The following is a 21,005-nucleotide window of genomic DNA, read 5'->3' on the forward strand; positions in this document are numbered from 1 at the left end:
AGGGAACCAGCTATTTATCCAAAAGGCCTTAGTAATTTTAGTGGGGAATAGTATTTAGAAAGCAAGATCTGGGTGCTAGATGTGCTCTTTGCTGTTGGGGTGATACTGAACCCAGGTCCTTTCAATGGGCAGAGCAGGCATAAATAAATAAATATATGCATGCATACACACACACATCTATATTTATGTTTATATCTGTATTAATTGAAAACCATGACTTCATAACAATTTGTCCAATTCTAATCCAATATTATAGGATTTATATTTTGTTTTCTTCCTTTCCACAATTAAAACTTTCTTCTCTAAAAGTAAAAATCATGAATAACATTAACTTAACATATACATTCTCAATTTGATCACCTGTCCACTTTCCTGACTGGGCTCTGACCAGTCCTGTATGTGCCCTGATTAAGCTCAGTCTCCAGCTCCTCACCGGGACATTACCCTGCAAGGAAGTCTTCCTTATGGTTAAGTCCAATGGCTACCATAGCTCTCCTTAACCTCTCCAGCCTCAAAGTGCATATAACTACCTTGCTCTGCTCTGCCTAATGGCTTTAGCACTAAACTGATCAGAATGTGGAAAGGAAAAGATCTCTTCTTTTCTGATTAAAAAAAATTTCCTCTTTTCATCTACTTGCTTTAAGGAAATACTGTGTTTCTTCTAGTTAAATTTAGTTTTTAAAATAATATATTTCCATGATTTTCTGAGTTCTATCAATTCATTAATGTTATTCTTTCATATATTTTATCATTTTTCTTTAACTTGTTTTGAAATATTAGTTTAATATATTAGTTTCATAGCCAGGCACAGTGGTTCATGCCTATAATCTCAGCACTTTGGGAGACCAAGGCGAGAGGATCGCTTGAGGTCAGGAGTTTGAGACTAGCCTGGGCAACACAGCAAGACCCGTCTCTACAAAAAATAATTACAAAAAAATTATCTGGGTGTGGTAGCGTGTGCTGTCTAGCTAGTAGCTAGTCCTAGCTACTCAGGAGGCTGAGGCAGAGGATTGCTTGAGCGCAGGAGTTCGGGGCTGCAGTGAGCAATGATTGTGCCACTGCACTCCGGCCTGGGTGACAGAACGAGACCCCCGTTTCTTTAAAAAAAAAAAAAAATACTAGTTTCATTTGTTTTGTGGGTATATTTTTCTGGCATGCTTTCACTGGAAATACTATTTCTGTGGAGATATTATTCTGATCTTTATTTTCATTTTTCAGTAGGTTTCCATGGGATTCAGTCTAGATCCTTTTCTGTTTTTTATGTGAAATTAGTTTTTCTCAACTTTTAGATAGGAGTTATAGGTCAAGATAGGTTTTCTAACTTTACAGCTTGAGCACTCTGTCTTTTGTTTAAACATATGATCTTAAACATTGTGAGTTTCCTGAAATTGTTTTTGGAAACTTACCCCTACTAATCTGGGCCTTTATTCTTTAGTCCTATTATGACTATCCTGTTCAATTTGATTCTGTTCCCAACAGTTTGTCCTTAGTGTGGGGCTTTGAAATGAAAGGCAACTATAGGAGTTTCACTGTGTCATGGGGCCTAGACTGCTCCAGCCCCTTGACACCGTATTGCAGACCCCTTACACGCAACATACAGATTGTGCAAAAAGCCTTACAGTTTCAGGTGCTGTTCTCAATGTCCTACTGCATTTTCTAGTGAGTACTGGTTGGCATTTGGCCTTCTCTTGTTACTTCTCCTTGTATAGATGCTAATATCACAGGGTTTTGTAGCTGTTGATAGTCTGTTTACATCAGCTTGTATTTTGGGTTCACAGGGATGCCTTCATCTAGTTTTGTTGTAGATCTGTTAATAAATTTTGGTTTTGCTTTTCTGATTTTTTTTTTTTTTTTTTTTGGTTGGGGGAATCCTGGGTGATTCAGCTCTTTAAATCTATTTCATTTTGTACTTTCTATTAGTCCCACTTGTTATAGGTTTTATTTTAGTGGTTATCTTAGAAAATAACCAGGAAGTGATGAATTTTCAATATTTATCACCTGTTAAAATATTACTATTTTCAACATAGTTTATTTACTTGTACTTTTATATAATTTCATTCTTATTAAAGCTATATTTAACAATTAGTTTGCAAAATTTCTACAAATTTAACAATTGGCTTTCACAAGTCAGTATACCACTGCTCTTAGAACAAAAGTGACTTCTATGCTTCCTTAGCTGAGTTCCCAGTTTCCTTTCACTTTTTGTATAATTCCTTACTGCCTAAACAGTGCTCTGCAATGCTTTAATAAGATGAGAATTATATCATGTAGCATTATTTGTTGTTTTTAACAATTTTGCTGATCTGATTAACAGAAGTCCTAGCAATTTAAAATATTCTACAGAAAGTAGAAAGAACACATTACTTTTTATAGTAAGGCAGAAATACATTCTTTCCTAAAAAGTAACTAAGTTACTACAAAGCAGTTAAAGTCTCAGATATCAAATACGTAAGATACTGGAAAGCTAAGTCACTTGTTTCTTAAATTTATGACTTATTTTGTTCACTCTATTCAGATTTTCATATTTATAGTCTTTACTTACTATTAATAAATACTAATCGTCTGTATGTTCAAAATATACTTCAACACTTTTCTCAGTTACTTTTCCTTTAAACCTCCCTTTTCATTTACCTAGTTAAGATTCCTACCATTTCCTTTTGGTTCAATCAAATCATACTTTTACCCTGCCCCCCCATCAATTTCTGTCTTTTACCCACCCTTTTCATATATTTTATTTTGAGGGAAGAGTTTTACCTTCCTTTTCAGTTAAATCATTTGCATCCCTCTCCCAGAAATCACATCACAACTCATGTGAGCAAAGCCAACAATGGGAAAGAGCTACGATGTTATGTAGGAGATTTTCTCCATTTAGCATTTTAGAAATTCCTATAACAAACTATATTTCTTGTCATGTAACATATTAGGGAGCAACTGAACTGCTGGCCATAAGTTAAATAATGTATCTATGCTTATAAAAGGAGAGATATTTAACAGCTGATTTTTAAATTTTATTCCCCCCTTTCAACCTCTAATCTTTGTTCTCATCCCCACACAAGAAGTAAAAAGATGGAAGAAAGTGGGGAAGGAGTGTGGGGGGATACTGTACTTCCCCCCATCTCTTCTAAATATGCAATTATCTATGAAGGAAGAAAACCTCATTCATACTCTATAATGAAATATAAATGTTAAAACAAATTTTTTTTTTGAGACAGGGTCTAACTTTCTTGCTATGTTGCTTAGGCTTGTCTCAAACTCCTGGCTCAAGCAATCCTCCTGCCTCCTAAAGTGCTACAATTACAGGTCTGAGCCACCGCACCTGGCCTGAAATATATTCAACACAAACCTTAAAACTGAGAGCAACAACTCTCAGTGAATGAATATTATAATTGGTCTAGAGAAGAAAAAGGGAAAGGCAGGCTGGTTGTTTTAAGTGCAGTTTTTCCTTGGTATACTTGGGGAATTTGTTCCAGGACCCCTGTGTATACCAAACTCTACACATACTGAAGTCATACAGTAGGCCCTGCAGAATCCACATAAAGTCGGGAATACGGTGTTTTCCATCCAGTTTGTTTAAAAAAAAATCCATGTATAAGTGGACCCACACAGTTCAAACCCGTGTTGTTCAAGGGTCAAATGCAGTATGAAAAAAGGAGAAAGATAAGGGAAGAAAAGTAGGAAGGTAGAAGACTGAAAAAAATTTTAATTAGAAATCTGCTACTGCACATCACTATAAGAGGTGACAAATGCTTGCAAAGAAATACCATTAGTTCATTGCAATCTCCCCCTATAGTCTCCACCCCTTTTCTTTTTGGTTGGTACCAGAAGTAATAATGGAAAATCAGGAGACGAGGGGTTAGAACTCTACCTCTCCAACTCAGATTTAAATTAAAGCCTAGAAACTCAGAACATTTAAGTGATTGCGACCAAACCTCTCAACCTTTCTAGACTTTAATTTCGTCACGAGAAAGTTAGGGATAAATTAATGTCAATCACAAACATTTTTTTCTTGTGAAAATAAAATAAAATACCTAACAAATAAACATAAGACATAACCAACGTGAAAGAGAAAATAAGTTTAGTTTTTTCCTCTTTGTTTTTCCTTTATAATATCACTGTAATATAATTAATGTTTTCTGAAGCAAAAATTAAGAATTTAAGGTCTGAAAGTTGGTATAGTACTTTGAGGAACAAAAGACAAAATATTTGAGCTTAGGGCGTTCCATGAAGAGTTTAGCGTATGGTTGAGAGAGTGGTTTCTCCTTGTCTTTGGAGTTAACAAAGAGGACCCATCCAGAACCCGAGAGTTGGTATAGAGATTATTTTAAGCTGAAGACATTTGAGATTCAGAAGATACAGAAAAGCCTTTTTAGAGCTTCCCTTATCTGTCTAGAAGGAGCAATTTCTGGGATATGAGGCTACTGTAAACACCCTTTTCTGAGAAGTTTGATGGCCCTAAAGAAGATGGAAAAGACCATTTATACCTATATAGACCAATGTTGTCACAAACTTTCTTATCTCTCATCTCTTCTCTTAAAAAACCCATTTGTCTTTTCTAAAGAAATCTATTTGTTTTTCTAATAGAAGCTGTTTCTTTCGCTCACTTTTCCCTACTTTTCCTCTACTCTCTTAGGTTCAGTAATTGGAGGCTGTGAATTAAATTAACCAAAAAAAAAAACCAGATTAACAGGAAAAAAAAGAAAAGGTTTACTTCATGTGTGTACAAGAGCCAACAAAAGAAATACCGTAGCTCACTTGTGGATAAAGTTAAAGGCTTATGTACCTTTAGAAGATAAGATCCCTTTAAATGTCTTGTAGAGATTATTATTTTTATATATATAATCTAAGCCATAAAAGTTCAAAAACCCCTAACAGTACTTTTTTTTTTTTTTTTGAGACAGAGTCTTGCTCTGCTGCCTGGACTAGAGTGCAGCGGCCGTCATCATAGCTCACCGTAACCTCAAACTCCCAGGGCCCAAGTGATCCTCCTGCCTTAGCCTCCAGAGTAGCTGGGACTAAATAGGTGCACACCATGACATCCGGCTAATTTTTATATTTTTGGTAGAGACGGGATCTCGCTTTTGTTGAGGCTGGACTCCAACTCTTGATTTCAAGCAATCTTCCTGCCTCGGCCTTCCAGAGTGCAAGGATTACAGCTGTATGCCACTGGGCCTGGTCCCATAATAGTACTTTTCTGGAAGACTAATAGGCAAGCCATAGACTTAAAAGATAAAAAATTTAATCCTACCAAAAGCTTACCTCTTTCCTCTGTTTGTATGTATGTAAGATTATCAGTGAAGCAGAGAATCCCACAGGCTTTGCCTCTAGTAAAGATACTAACTATAACATGATGATTATCAGTGTCAAGTGACTCCTTCTGTACTTCTTAAAATAGCCAGCTCACTGAGAAAGAAAATTTGAGTCTTCAACTTATATCCTTGGTCCTTATAATAGTTATACTTTGATGATGTGGAATGTTTTTTAAAAAAGTACTGTACAACAAAAATACACCTGTTAAAAATATATAATTAATATTACAACAAAGCATAAAGCTATAGTGTCACTGCCTAATAAGCAGACATAAGGTAAGCAGCAATACAGCAAGGACAGGCAAGTTTTCAAAGTACTCGAAATATACTTTAAAAATTTAACTCTCCTGTCTTTGGTGTTCTCTTATTCTTCACCTAGGATATCATTTCTTCTCTCTGCCCATCTAAATGCTATCTATTCTTTAGGTGCCCAGTTAAGACTCCATCCTATTCTATGGCATCGTTTATTATGCTAGGCAATATAATCTTCCTCCTTTTGAATTTCTAAGGCAACGCCTGTCTTCTGTGCTTTCTTGGTACTCACTTTATCTTTATTAGACAATGGTATCACAGCAGTGGCAAAAGAATACAATACACATCAACACTGTTAGACTAAGCACTCATCAAAATATTCCCGGTGAAAACAACCTAGATTTTGAAGGCAACAGACCTGAAAGTGAATTATTACTAGCTTTGTTATCTGAGTCTACTTCATCATCTGTAAACAGGGATATTACTACATATTTAGTGAGGATATAGCAAAGCTTAAATAAATAATAAATAGGCAAATAAACACATAATTATAAACTGTGTTAGCTATTACAAAGGAAAAATATCACAGTGCCATGAGAAGGAGCCAGTCATTTAAAGAACAGGGGAGAATATCCTAAGAAAGAACAGAATGAGCAGAGAATTGGGAAATAATCTGGTGCAGTTAGCGGTCTGAAAGAAGGACTGTACGGTTAGAGCTTAAAGAGCAAAGGAAAGAATGGAGGGCATGCAGTGAAACCATATATGCTGTGCTGTGTACAATCACAGTCCTATTAAAGGGTTTAGATTTTATTCAGAATAATAGGAAATATTTTAAATAGAGAATGATACAACCCAATCTTTGTATTTAAAAAGATCATTTTAGTTGATGAACAGAGAATAGATTGGAGAAAATTAAGAAAGAAGTCAGGAGCCTGTTAGAAGTTATTAGGTTATTAGAGTAGTTCAGGTAAGGGATGGTATGGCTTTGGCTAAAGTGGCTGATGACTGAGAGGTTGTGAAAGAAAAGGGACTCGAGGATGACTCATGGGCTTCTCGCTTCACACATTAACTGCCATGTGAGCTGTATTTAACTCATGCTAGTTTTGAGCCCAGGACCTTATGAAGCGTATGTAACTCACATGTCTCTTCACCTCGGGAACTTTAGGAACTATTTTTCAAGTTGCATATAATTCATGCACAGAAACAAACAAACAAAAAAAATAAATAAATAAAATAAAGTAAATAAAAAATTTTTCATTAAATTAGAAAGGATCATTTTGTTTTCGAAGTTTTTATTCCATTTTCGTAATAAAATGCTGTGGCCCCAAGGAAAAAAATTTTTTTTTCTAGTGTGGTAGTCAATGTCTTAGGCATAAATGAAGGTGTTTCTCTCTCTTTTCTTTTCTTTCTGTCCTTCACTCTATATATTTATTTGAGACAGGGTCTTGCTCTGTTGTCCAGGCTGGAGTGCAGTGGCGTGACTGATCATAGCTCACTACAACCCTGAACTCCTGGACTCAAGAAGGTACCACCACACCCAGCTATTTTTATTTTATTTTATTTTTTTTGGTAGAGGTGGAGCCTCACTATGTTGCCCAGGCTGGTCTTGAACTCCTGACCACAAGAGATCCTCTTGCCTTGGCCCCCTAAAGTGCTGGGATTACAGGCATGAGCCACTGTGCACAGCGGAAGGTACTATTCATTGAGATAGTAAAAGAATTAAGTTTCAGACATGTTAAATTTGAAACCTGTTCAATACAGAGAAATACAGCTGGGGAAATCAAATAGGACACAAAAGTCTGGTGTTTATGAGATGTTTGGAAAGAAGATACACATTTAATAGTAATCAACATAAGGGTCTAAGAGTCTAACCCTGAACCATAGACGATAACTACTAAATAGGTATTTGAATAATCAAAGAAAAATACAAATTCTCTTTGATACAAAGATGACTGCAACAATACTAAATAGTTGAAAGTATTGGATACAACTCAAGAAAAAGAGTATCAGTTGGAAAGGTTCAAACAGAAGTGAAGTATAGAGAAAAGCAGCAAAAAGAAAGAAAGAAAGATAAACAGTACAAGCATAGTAAAACATAATCTGAGAGAGAAATTAATGCCTGGGCCTATTCAATAACTATCCTAGAAAAAGGGTGGCCCATCCTTGTGAACTATCAATGGCCAAGTATATCTAGTGCATATAGGGGTACATTAGGCTTAGTTAAGAGTCACTAACTATAAAATGGTAAAATGAACTATTTTTTTTTTTTTTAAAACAGGATCTTGCTCTGTTGCCCAGGCTAAAGTGGCATCCTCATAGCTCACTGCAACCTCAAACTCGGCTCAAGCAGATCCTCCTGCCTCAGCCCCCAGCCCCCCAAGTAGCTGGCATTATAGGCATGAGCCACCACACCTGGCTAATTTTTTATTTTTTTGCAGAGACAGGGTCTTCGCTACTGCCCCAGCTGGTCTCAAACTCCTGGCCTCAAGTGATCCTCCTGCCTTGGCCAAAGTGCTAGGATTACAGGCGTGAGCCACTGTGCCCAGCAAAACTATTCTTTTTCTGTTCTGTGCTCACCAAACATAGTAAGAGTCCTTTCTTCTCCTAAAAACCAATTTTTACCCTCCTACAAATAACCTGACATTTTTGCCTGGGTCCCAGAAGATTCTTTCTTGATAAATATTAACTAGAATATGTCTGAATTTTGCCCATTCTGAGTCAGTTCTCCTTGTATGATGCTATGCCCTTTCAATATAAACATTCATTTCTTTTTATTTCTAGAAAGTTTTCTTGAATGCATCAAATTATATTTTCAAATATTTATTCTCTTCCTTTAAAATTTTTTTCTTTATTCAGAAAGACGAATTATGTATATCTTGCATATAGACATAACTGCCTGTCTTCTGTTGCTAATATTTTCTTTCTAATCTTTTTAGATTCTTTTTATTTGTTTCATTTTGTTTACTTTTCCTATTGTATCCTCTACGTCACTTACTGTGTTTTTTGTACTGTCTCTGTGTGTCTTTGTGTTCCAAGTTCAATAACTGGTTTGCTTTCTTTTTTCTTGGGTTCTGCTCATTCAAAGTTAATCTTTTCTGGTTGTTGAGCCATCTTTTCCTATGGTTCTTACATTTCTACTTTGTGGTCTTCTTTCAAAGTGAATGCATAAATTGCTAAAAACATTAAATTTTCATCTGATTTATATCAATATTTTTATTTGTATATATGTGTTTATGTGACTAATCTGTTCCTAAGCTTTACTGCTTCCCCCCCGCTTCTTATTAATATCTTTGTATGATTGCTAGGCTAGTTGCTTTTAAATTACTTATAACTGAATGAGTTGGATTTTGCTGGACAAGCTATTTGCAGAAAGTTTGGGGGGTATGGAGGGGGAAGCATGCATAGGTAATTTTATGGCTTTAAAACCAAAAGAGTGTCATATCAGCTGATCCTACAGAGGCAGGCTGCTTTATCCAAATATGGGTCCTCTGTTTCTCTGAACAAACCACATAATGAACAGCTTCTGCTCTAGCCTAGTCTCCCCATTTCCCATGATAAAAACCAAGGGATCATATTTTTACATCTCAAAAATGAGCCCTTCATCTTTAGTAAGTGCAATTTTCTATCCTATTCTAATTTCTGCCACCACTGAGCATTCTTGACATTCCATGTTTGAACTGTTCTCTTCTTTCCACGTGGCTTCTGCTAGACCTCAGCTGCTTAAACAGCCTTTATCTATATGTTGTTGTCCAGGTATTACATCTGTCTTCTTAGTTTTGTTTAATATGAGGTAGAGTTGTGTGGGTAGGAGCATGTGTGTATGTTTTATTTTTCTTATTGTTTGTGTTTTTTAGGAAGGTTAGGCAGCAGATAATGGTCTACCCTTAATCATACCTAGAAAGTCTATAGTCCTTATAAACATGAGAGGGTATCTTTAATACTAAGCAACCAGTGATTATAATTTGGCTTCTACACAGTGTACCTATACGGTGGGAATGTGTTGGCCAGAAGATAAAAGCACGAGGGTTCTCACTGGTAGATTTATTTCTCACAAAAATTAATGAATTGGCATTCTGATTTCGTATGTTAGTCTCTGCTTAATGTGAATTTATTTGAAATTTACCCCTTATGTAAATGAATTTTCCCTAAGGTTTTCTAGACTGATGGAACCTACTATTTTTATGAAATATCAAGCAGCACTCAACATGCTACTTTGATCAGCTAAAAAACATATTAGGCTTTGTTATAAAAATAAATTCCTATCCAAGAAAAGAATAAATGTTAATTGTTACTAAGTTATAGAATGTTTCATTTAGCTTCTTTAGTCACATCATTTTTTTCCTTCTTCATTATGTTGTTTACAATCATCAACAAGTATGCTTATGTATTCTTTTGGGTGTTTAGGCTTTTTAAATTCCACCGAGGTTTTACTGGAGAAGTGCTTATATTGATGTAAACTAGAGTCATCTATGTTTAATATGGCAAGACCTCAAATTTTCCATTACCGCCTCTTTCCCCTAGGAACGTGGTAAGGCCATGTCCATGATACTTTACTATGTTATATACTGAACTTGGCATTCTTCTCTTTGTTTTAAATAACAATAATGACTATTAGAAACATATCTTAAATATTGATATTAATAAATATAACCTATCTCAAAAGTTTCAAAAAACCAGGTGATCTAATTATCTTTTGCAATGATACTATCTTTGTTTATGGTTTTTATTATTCTTTTAGATCAGTGAGCTAGTAAAAGGGATGTTAAAAGGTATATGTTTGGTTAGAGGCCAGATTTTAAAAAATAAGCACTTCAGAATTAATCAAAACAATGGCACAATCCTCAAAAGAGTTGGCAGATACCAGTTCTTACATCCTATTAAGAAATACTTTAGATCTCGAAAGTGAATTAGGTTCAGACTAAACAAATACTAGATAAGCAAATCAGAAAAAACATAAAAAAGGAAGTTAAGCTTGGATTATTTAAGAGGAAGAATTTTAAAAACTGAAATAAGCAATAACCATAGATAGTAAGAATTTTATTACCTTCTGGTCGATACTGTGCAACAATTGTGACAGCCTGGCCAGCATTTTTCAATGCGGCTGCTGCCTGCTCATGACTGGCAGCTCTTAGGTCAACACTGTTTACCTGTAAATCAAACCAAATCATAATTTGAGAGAAAATAATCACTCTGATCAGAAATCATAACAGCCTATTCTTTGAGTAGGAATAGATTAATAATGACAACAAAAACACATGAAACACATTAGTTCCAATAACTTTACCACTAAAATGTTTCTTGTTCTGATTTACTAAAAATATATTGCACAGTAAGACTAAATATTACTACCATCCAAATCAATTTTATTTACTTAAACTACTTTGCTAAATGTTAAGTGAGCAAAACAAAAACATTTTCCCCCAGGTTTCTAAAAGGTTGGCTATCAATCCATTGAGAAAAATGTACCTTAATTTGACAACCTGAAATATCGAGTGTTGTCATTTTGCACATTTCATTTTACTAAGAACTCAAGCAATGGGAGGAAAATTCATTTTGCCTGTAGTATATGTTCATCTCCTTCCACATTTTCACCCCTAGTGCTCAACTGAGTTTTAATACTTTTCCTTCCTTTCACAAACTAAAACTTGCATTCTTTGGGTGTAACAGAAAAGCAATTATTTAAAAGTATAAAAATAGCTCAGATTTTAAGAACTGATTTAAATAGAGTAAATGTTAATTAAATGAACCAGGAGACCTTTTTTTAAAATAAAAGGGCCCTTCCTTGGGTGAAATAATTACTGAGGTGACCAAGCCTATTCTAGAAGAGGTAATTTAATCCGTATTTTTGAAAAGTTGCCAATAGTTAGTGTATACTACTTCAAGGTACATTACCTTGGGGGATTGTTCCTTTTCCACTATAAGACAAATATAAGAGGACATTCATGGAAACACTATACTTAAATGTAATAAACTTAAAAAATTAAGAACCACCATTGAATAGAGTACAGCAATGTTCATGACCTTCACTGAGAATTTTTGGAAAGAAACACTGTGCAATTTTTATACTACAACTGGTTTTGTTGAGATCTAATCTAAAACCTGTTAAAGATCACATATCACTTTTCAAAAACTTGACTATAAGCCTAGAAATTCTTGGGATCATAAAATTTACATAAAGAAAATTTTAACCATGTGAAGATATGATGTTTTATATTATCTATAAAAGATGTCATTATGCAACTATAAAAAAATACACACCCCTGTGGCTGGGCATAGTGGTCATACCCTAGCACTTTGGAAGGCCAAGGTGGGAGGATCATTTGAGGCCAGGAGTTTGAGGCCAGCATGGACAACATACTAAGATCCTGTCGCTACAAAAAAATTAAACAAATAAAAAAACACCGAACTATCTGGGTGTAGTAGTGTGTGCCTATTGTCTTACCTACTTGGGAGGCTGAGGTATGAGGATTGCTGGAGCTCAGCAATTTGAGGCTCTAGTGAGCTATGGTCAGGTCACTGTACTCTAGCCTAGGTGACAGAATGAGACCCTATTTCTAAAAAACAAACAAAAAAATGCAGCAACCCCCACCCCATGCCCCTTGAATGAAAACCAAGATTTAAAAACCCTAATCTACTTTTGTTTATTTTCTCATTATTTTTTAAATATAAGCAAACACTATTTATACAGTTTTTTGGTGTCAAACATAAGTGTGGGTCCTTCACGTTTTATTTGCTCTCTCTCATCTGTGTATCTTTCAATATTTAGAAAGGTATATATTTTTATTGTTTTTTTTCTAGAATAGCTCTCTATTTATTTAGGCCTTGTTGATATTATTATTCCTTGCTAACAGAAATCAGTTGAAATGGTTACCTATAGGAGGAGGGATGAAACTGGGTGGAGGGGACAGAGATAGATGCTAAATTTCCTAAATATGCCTTAGAATCATGTGGATATTTTATATATTATTACACAAAATTTAGCTCAATCAAAGCAAAAAAATAAATCCTAAAACTCATATATATTAAAACACTAAACAATGAACTTAAGAATCTGGTTTATGGCATCACTACACAGAGAACTATAATACTTAATGACTTTACTTTGAATACCTCTAGTAGGCTATACCTTAAGTAAAAGAAGAATAGTTAATAACAACATAATTTAAAAACTTTTTCTAGTAATCCTATTGTTGGTGGGAGTGTTGATGTTATTCTGAGATTGTTGTATGTGTAATGTGAGACAATGTGAATGAATAATTATGTTTATATCTTTGAATACTGAGATTTTTGGTGTGACAGACAAGCAATAAAGATATAGAGTTCATAAAAAACCCCTAATCTAAACATATGTAACATAATGCAGTTATTAGAGTATATCTCTAGCTGAAGATAGCTATAAAAAACTCAATACAATGTAGAAATAGTTCCACTTAGTACATAAAGAAAATCCTAATTCCTGGGAGAACAAATTAGGGAAAATAAATTTCCACAGATTATTGTAGAAAAGATTAAAACTGTTAATGAATTATTTCTGTGCATCAATCGTTTTGTTACATAAAAGATTTGAAGACAAATTATGTAGACTCAAAAGAGCATAATTTGATGAAAAAGACTAAAGATTTTTCCAAAATATCATTGAACTTTCAATGGAAGGTACATTAGCAAGGATTTTTAGAAAAATTCCTAGTACTGAGAGACATATTTATTTTTTCTTTCTTTCTTTCTTTCTTTTTTTTTTTTTTTTGAGACAGAGTCTCACTCTCTTGCCTGGGCTAGAGTGGCGGTGGAGTCAGCCTAGCTCACAGCAACCTCAAACTCCTGGGCTCAAGCAATCCTCCTGCCTCAGCCTCCCGGGTAGCTGGGACTATAGGCACGCACCACCACGTCCAGTTAATTTTTTTTCTATGTTTAGTTGTTTGACTAATTTCTTTCTATTTTTAGTAAAGACGGGGTCTCACTCTTGCTCAGGCAGGTCTCGAACTCCTGAGCTCAAGCAATCCTCCCGCCTCGGCCTCCCAGAGTGCTAGGATTACAGGCGTGAGCCACCGTACCCAGCCAACCCTTAATATTCCTCCCCTCAATTACTAAGACTTAAAAAGACCACAAATCACCTCCTCCCAGGACATCTGCTCTTTTCGAGCCTGTCTACTATTCTCTTGAGAGTGTACTTTCGCTTTCAATCTTTCAATAAAAAGCTGCTTGCTTGGCTTACATGGTGTGTCCTGAAATTCTTTTCTCCCAAAGATCGCCAAGAACCTGGAAAAATCTCCATTCGGAGGCTTCTAACATAGTTGTCTGTGTTTGGCTTCTTTTACTTAGCATGTTTTCAAGGTTCATCCTTGTAGCATGTAACAGTACTTTATTCCTTACTATGGCTCCATTAAAATCCATTAAAAATGGATATGGCATTTTGTTTATCCACTTGCTTAAATTTATATCTAAATATTTCATTCTTTTTGATACTACTGTAAATAAAACTTTTCTTAATCTCACTTTTGGGTTGTTCAATGGTGGTATATAGAAATATAACTGATTTTTGTACAGTGACTCTACCCTGCAACCTTGCTGAACTTTTATTGGCTTTGATAGGTTGTTTTTTTTTTTTTTTTTTTTTTGAGATAGAGTCTTACTCTGTTGGCCAGGATAGTGTGCAGTGGTGTTACCATAGTTCACCATACCTCAAATTCCTGGCCTTAAGCAATCCTCCCACCTTGGCCTCCTAAAGTGCTGGGATTACAGGTGTGAGCCACTATGTCTGGCCTCTGATAGATTTTTTTGTTGCTGTATTTCTTAAGATTTTCTATATACAAGATTATATCATCTATAAACAGAAATAGTTTTCTTTTTTCTTTCTTACTCTAGAAGCCTTTTATTTCTTTCTCTTGCCTAACTGATAGAACCTTGGTATAATGTTGAATCAAGCAGACATCCTTGTCTTGTTCCTGATTTTAGAAAGAAAGCTTTCAGTCTTTCACCATTTAGTATGATGTCAAGCTATTGGTTTCTCAGAGATACCTTTTATCAGACTAATGAAGTCTTTTATCCTGAAAAGGTGTTGGTTTATGACAATTACTTTTTCTGTGCCTACTGAGATATCATGTGTTTTATGCCTTTTATTCTATTAAGATGGCATTTTACTTTGACTGGTTTTTCTATGTTGAGCCCATCATGCATTCCTTTGATAAATTCCACTTGGTTATGACATATAATCCTTTTTTTATGCTGCTGGATCCAGTTATTTTGTTGAGGGTTTTTACATCTATCTTCATAAGAGATAGTGATTTGCAATTTCCTTTTCTTGTGATGTCTTTATCTGGTTTGGTATAAGGATAATACTGGCCACAAAGAATGAGTTGGGAAGTGTTCTTCAGGTTTCTAACATTTTGGAAAAGAGTTTATGAATGACTGGTGTTAATTCTTCTTTAAATGTTTGGCAGAATGCACCAATGAAGCCATCTGATTCTGGGCTTTTTCCATTGTGGGAAGTTTTAAATTACTAATTCAATCTCCTTACTTGTTATAGGACTATTCAGATTTTCTATTTCTTCTTCAGTCAGTTTCAACAGTTTATGTTTTTCTAGAAATTTATCAATAATTATGTAACATATATAACTATATAACATCATATATAACTATATAATGATATATATATTATATCTGTTGCATTTAGAAACATTTTTTGTCTTAAGGTCTACTTTGATATTAGTATAGCCAGTGTAGGTGTCTTTTGGTTTCTGTTTGTGTAACATATCTTTTCCAACTTTTACTTTTGACCTATGTGTGTCTTTAAAGTGTCTCTCTTGCAGACAGCATAAAGTTGGATTCTGGGATTTTTTTTTTTTTTTGAGACAGAGCCTTGCTCTGTCACTCTGAGTAGAGTGCAGTGATGTCATCATCATAGCTTACTACAACTTCAAACTCCTGGGCTCAAGCAATCCTCCTGCCTCAGCCTCCCAAGTAGCTGGGGCTACAGGTGTATGCCATGATGCCCAGCTAATTTTCCTATTTTTAGTAGAGACAGGATCTCATTTTTGCTCAGACTGGTCTTGAACTCCTGAGCTCAAGCAATCCTCCCGCCCAGGTGTGAGCCATCACGCCTGGCAGAATCTGTTTTTTAATCTACTCTACCAATCTTTTCCTTTTAACCGGAGTGCTTAATCTATTTACATGTAATGTAATTACTGATAATGTAGGATTTTTGTCATTCATTTTGCTATGTTTTCTTTATGTCTTATGCCTTCTTTGTGTCTCTATTCCTCCATTACTGCCTTCTTTTGTGTCAAATAGATATTTTCTACTGTACCATTTTAATTCCTTTGTCATTTCTTTTACTACATATATTTTCAGTCATTTTCTTAGTGACTGCCTTGGATTATAGTTAACATTTTGTAAGAATCTAGTTTGAATTATACCAACTTGATTTCAGTAGCATATAAAATCTCTGTTCATATATGACTCTGCTCTCTTTACCTGCTTTGTGATGTTACTGTCACATTAATTACATCTTTGTGCAATGTGTGCTCATCAACACTGATTTAAATTATTGCTTTATTCAGTTGTTTTTAAAATCTGACTGGAGGAAAAAAGTTACCAATAAAATAATACTCTTAATGCTGTTTTATATTTACTTATGCAGTTACCTTTACTGATGTTCTTTATTTCTTCATGTGGATTTGAGTTACTGTCTAGTGTCTTTTCATTATAGCTTGAAGTATTTCTTATAAGGCAGGTTTTCTAGAGAAGAACTCTCTTGGCTTTTGTTTATCTGGGAATGTCCTGATTTCTGCTTTGTTTACAAAGAACAGTTTGGCTAGATTTAGAATTCAACAGATTTTTTTTTTTTTCTTTCAGACCTCTGAATATGCCATCTCACTGCTTTATGGCCTCCCTGGTTTCTGATGGGAAATCAGCTGCTGATCTCAACTGAGGATCTCTTGCATGTGATAAGTCATTTCTTTTTTGCTGCTTTCAAGATCCTCTGTCTTTGGTTTTTGACAGTTTGATTATAATGTATCTATGGTGTGGATCTCTTCAAGTTTATTCTACTTGAGGGTCACTGAGATTCCTGGATGTGTATATTAATGCTTTTCATCAAATTATGGAAGCTTTGGGCCATTATTTATTCAAATACTTTTTTTCTGTCCCTTTCTCTATTTTTTCCATCCTTTAGGCAATCACATTATACATATGCTGTATATATATATGCTGTATATTTGATGGTATCCTATAGGTCTTTGAGGCTCTGTTAATTTTTCTTCATTCTTCTTTTTCTTTCAGTTCTTTATCCTGGAAATCTCAACTGACCCATCTTTAAGTTTTCTGATTCTTTCTTCTGCCAGTTATTTTATTTTATTTTTTTTTGAGACAGAGTCTCACTTTGTTGCCCGGGCTAGAGTGAGTGCCATGGCGTCAGCCTAGCTCACAGCAACCTCAAACTCCTGGGCTCAAGAGATCCTACTGCCTCAGCCTCCCGAGTAGCTGGGACTACAGGCACGCGCCACCATGCCCGGCTAATTTTTTCTATATATATTTTAGTTATCCATATAATTTCTTTCTATTTTTAGTAGAGACGGGGTCTTGCTCTTGCTCAGGCTGGTCTCGAACTCCTGACCTTGAGCGATCCACCCGCCTCGGCCTCCCAGAGTGCTAGGATTACAGGCGTGAGCCACCGCGCCCGGCCCTGCCAGTTATTTTCTTTTGTTGACCCTGTCTAGAGAATTTTTCATTTCAGTTATTGTACTTTTCAACTCTAGAATTTCTTTTTGGTTCTGTCTCTTCACTGATATTCTATACTTGGTGAGAGACATTGTTCCCATACTTTTCTTTCATTCTTCAGGATGGTTTTAATTCTTTGAACATATGTAAAATACTGGATTTAAAGTCTTTGTCTAGTAAGTCTAATGTCTAGGCTTCCTGGCAAGTGGACTGGCAAGGGTAAGGACCTACAGGAAGTCAATAGCCTTGCCGGCGGCTTCCCATCTCCAAAACCCAGTTCTCGGTAGTGGCGATAATGGCAGTTGTGGAGGCTGCTATGGCTAGGGCAGCAGCTTAGCCCACCCTGGGTGGGGCAGAGGCCTTGGTGGAATTTTGATCCTTTGCCAGACACATACCAAGAGGAGGTGAAGGGTCGTGTCTCTGGAAGATAAGATGAATATTCTCAAGAAGCTGGATGGAGGTGTGAGTCAGACGGAAGTGTGCTGCCTTTTTGGTATTAATCAGTCAGCTGTGTGCACCATGAAGAAAAACAAGAGGGCCACTGGGCCAGCGTGGAGAGTATGTCACTCATTTGCTCTAAGCTGCTCTGCATTACCTAGGGATAATTTCTATTGATTACTTTTTTTCTCCTTTGTACGGGCCATACTTTCTTCTTTTTCTTCATGTCTCATTTTTTTGTTGAAAACTGGACATTTAAAATAAATACAATGTGGGCAACTCTAGACATCAGATACGTCCCCCTGTTCAGGGCTTGTTGTTATTTGTCATAGCTGTTGTTTAGTGACTCTTAATTTTAAAAAGTCTGCATTCCTTGTATGTGGCCACTGAAGTCTCTGATTGGTTAGCTTAGTGGTTAAATGGTTGTACAGATATTGCCTTAAATGCTTGGAACTAATAAGTCTTGCATTCTTTGCCAAGGCGTCTGTCTACATGTTGGGGGCCTGCCTTCAACACTCAGATAAGCAGTTGATAACTCTGCCTTAATCTTCGCTTCCTGCTTGCAGAGAACCTCATGTTCAGCCAGAGATGAGAGTTTAAGGCCTTTTCACGTCTTTCCAGAGCATGTACACAATCATGAATACGTGCATGGTCTTCTAGGTTTTAAGGAATATGTTGGAGGTTTTCAAAGGTCCTCTGGAGAACTCACTCCCCAGCTTTTCCTTTTAAGCTTTTTGATTAGTCTACTGTTTGTCTCAGCATGTTGCCTGAGATACTGATAACAGTTGAGGGAAACATAAGAAAAGATATCAAAACTAACCTAAATTGTTTTGACAATTACCCCAGGGGAAAAGACTTTCTGTACAAAGGAATCTCTTGAATCAGGTCAAATACAGACAGCCTTGCAAACAGGATATTCCAAGAACCACCAGAAAGGTCAAAACCACCTCTGGCAATCAGGCTGTGAAAGAGTTCCACCCCATATTCTGTTCTCTCCAGTGGCTGCCAGGTTATTGGCTTTCATTGAAAAGTGTGGGCTGTTAATTTTTCAAGGCTACTGTGATGCTGTAGAGCAAAGGATGGGACCAAGACAAGTAATATCTCATTTATAGTGTTTTAAAGTGTGGTATTCTACACATGTAATAGATCTAGATTATAAAAGCTTCTTTATTCAACAAAATTGAAATTTCAAAGGCAATTTTTATAAAAATTATTTATTTCCTTGCTTTTTCAAATAACTTATACTTTCCTCAGTAATGTGGGTTATCATCAAGAATATCAATAATAGAGTTGTCTTTAGAACAGTGGTTCTCAAAGTTTATTCCCAGAAGCAGCAACATTAATATCAATTGCTCATGGAAACTTGTTAGAAATGCAAATTTTCAGGTCTCAACAAAGTCCTACTCAATCAGAAACACTGGAATAGAGTCCAGGAATCTCTTTTAACAAGGCCTCTAGGTGATCCTGATATGAGCTTACATTTGAAAACTGCTAAATTTTGTCTAATGAGATACTTAAATGTGTTTGTTCTAGGGTTTTATTTTGGTTTGGTTTAGTTTAGAGTAACTTTTCTTATGTTTTTCTCCTGCTCCTAAAGCTCTTCCCTATCGTTTTCAGGGCATTTCCCTACAGCAGCTTAGTAAGCATTAAAATTCTAAGGTTACTCATGGAAACTGCCAAACATAATGCTGTATTTAATTATACTCACATTAGAGTGAGCAACAGAACTGAGATTAAAAGAGTTTCTAGACACAAGGCTTTCAGTGCTAAAACCAGGAAAGTTCTGGGTGTACCAGGTTTTATTGGTTGGCCTAACACACTTCAGCAGTGTGTCAGTGTCCCATATAAAGTGATCCCACATGGACAATTTAAAGACATCTATTTTTGCTTTGAGTTTCTCACACTGAAATAAAAATTTACTTTGACACAAGATGTAAAGTGAGTCTCTAAGCTAATTTTATTCCTCTAAATAACTTGCTAATTTGTCCAGCAACATTTATTTTTTTAAAAAATCCATTCCTTTACCATTCATTTGTCCTTATCACGCTGTAACATTTAAAAAAATTACACTACAGGCTGGGCATGGTGGCTCACGCCTGCAATCCCAGCACTTTGGGAGGCTGAGGCAGGAGGATCATTTGAGGTTGGGGGTTCAAGACTAGCCTGGCCAACACAGCAAGACTCGTTGTCTACAAAAAGTAAAATAAAAAGAATTAGCTGGGCATGGTGAAGTGTGCTGTAGTCCTGGCTACTCAGGAGGCTGAGGCAGGAAGATCACTTGAGCCCAGGAGTTTGAGCTTGCAGCGAGCTGTGATTGTGCCAATGCACTAAAGCCCAGGTGACAGAGTAGACCCCTGTCTCTAAAAATAAAAATAAATTAAATTACAGTATATTTTACAAATAATGAAATGAATTGGAACAGCTCAGCTGAAAGGATTTTGACAGCTGTATACAACCATGAAACTACTCCCCCAAACAAGATATATATCTTTTCCATCTACCAACCCAGAAGGTTCCAATATGCACCTTTATAGTCAGTCCCAATCACTGGCAACCATTTTCTGACTTCTATCAGCACAAAAGAATGTTACCTGCTAATGACTACCACATAACTAGAATCATACAGTATGTGTTTTTGTGGTGTCTGTTTTGTTTTGCTCAACATGATTATTGCTTAGAGACATTTATATTGTTTTGTGTTTCAGTAGTTTGTTCCTTTTTATTTCTGAGTAGTATTACATTGTATAAATATACCACAATTTATTTAGTTATTTTCCTGTTGATGGAAACGTAGGTCATTTGCAGATCTGGATTATCATGAATAAGACCATTGTGAACATTCTTGTCAAAGTGTTTTTGTTGACATAAGCTTTCATTTCTCATGGGTGAAACCTGAATGATAAGGTTAGATGGATGTTTAACTTCTTAAAAAATCTCCCTAAAAGTTCTTGTAGTGGTGTACCATTTTACATGCCCACCAGTAATGAATGTAAGTTGCAGATACTCCAACATCTTCATCCATGAATGTTGTTAATTTTTTTTCTTTAGCCATTCAACTAGGTGGGATATGATATTTCATTATTTAGGCTTTAAAAATTACTATTTTTATTTAGGCATAATTAATCTTTTTTAGTATACAGGTAAGAGTTTTGTGTAGTCACCACCACAATCAAAATACAGAACAATTATATCACTCCTACCCAAATTCCTTCAAACCTCATTATTCATTGAGGTTTTTACATTTCTCTGATACCCAATGTTAAGCACCTTTTCATTTATTTTTTGGCCATTCAT

General features: G+C 35.6%; 1 protein-coding gene across 22 annotated transcripts in view; it reads right to left on the minus strand.

The window, feature by feature from the left end:
* DLG1 (discs large MAGUK scaffold protein 1) overlaps positions 1-21,005 on the minus strand; it is a 282,135-nt gene that overhangs the window by 57,395 nt on the left and 203,735 nt on the right. For all 22 annotated transcript variants that reach the window (XM_069475188.1, XM_069475185.1, XM_069475186.1 and 19 more), the window contains one exon: positions 10,603-10,705. In XM_069475188.1, coding sequence (XP_069331289.1) covers positions 10,603-10,705 — 103 coding nt within the window. The remainder of the gene's footprint in view (positions 1-10,602; positions 10,706-21,005) is intronic.

Source organism: Eulemur rufifrons, chromosome 7 (genome assembly GCF_041146395.1).
Source record: "Eulemur rufifrons isolate Redbay chromosome 7, OSU_ERuf_1, whole genome shotgun sequence".
Taxonomy (NCBI): domain Eukaryota; kingdom Metazoa; phylum Chordata; class Mammalia; order Primates; family Lemuridae; genus Eulemur; species Eulemur rufifrons.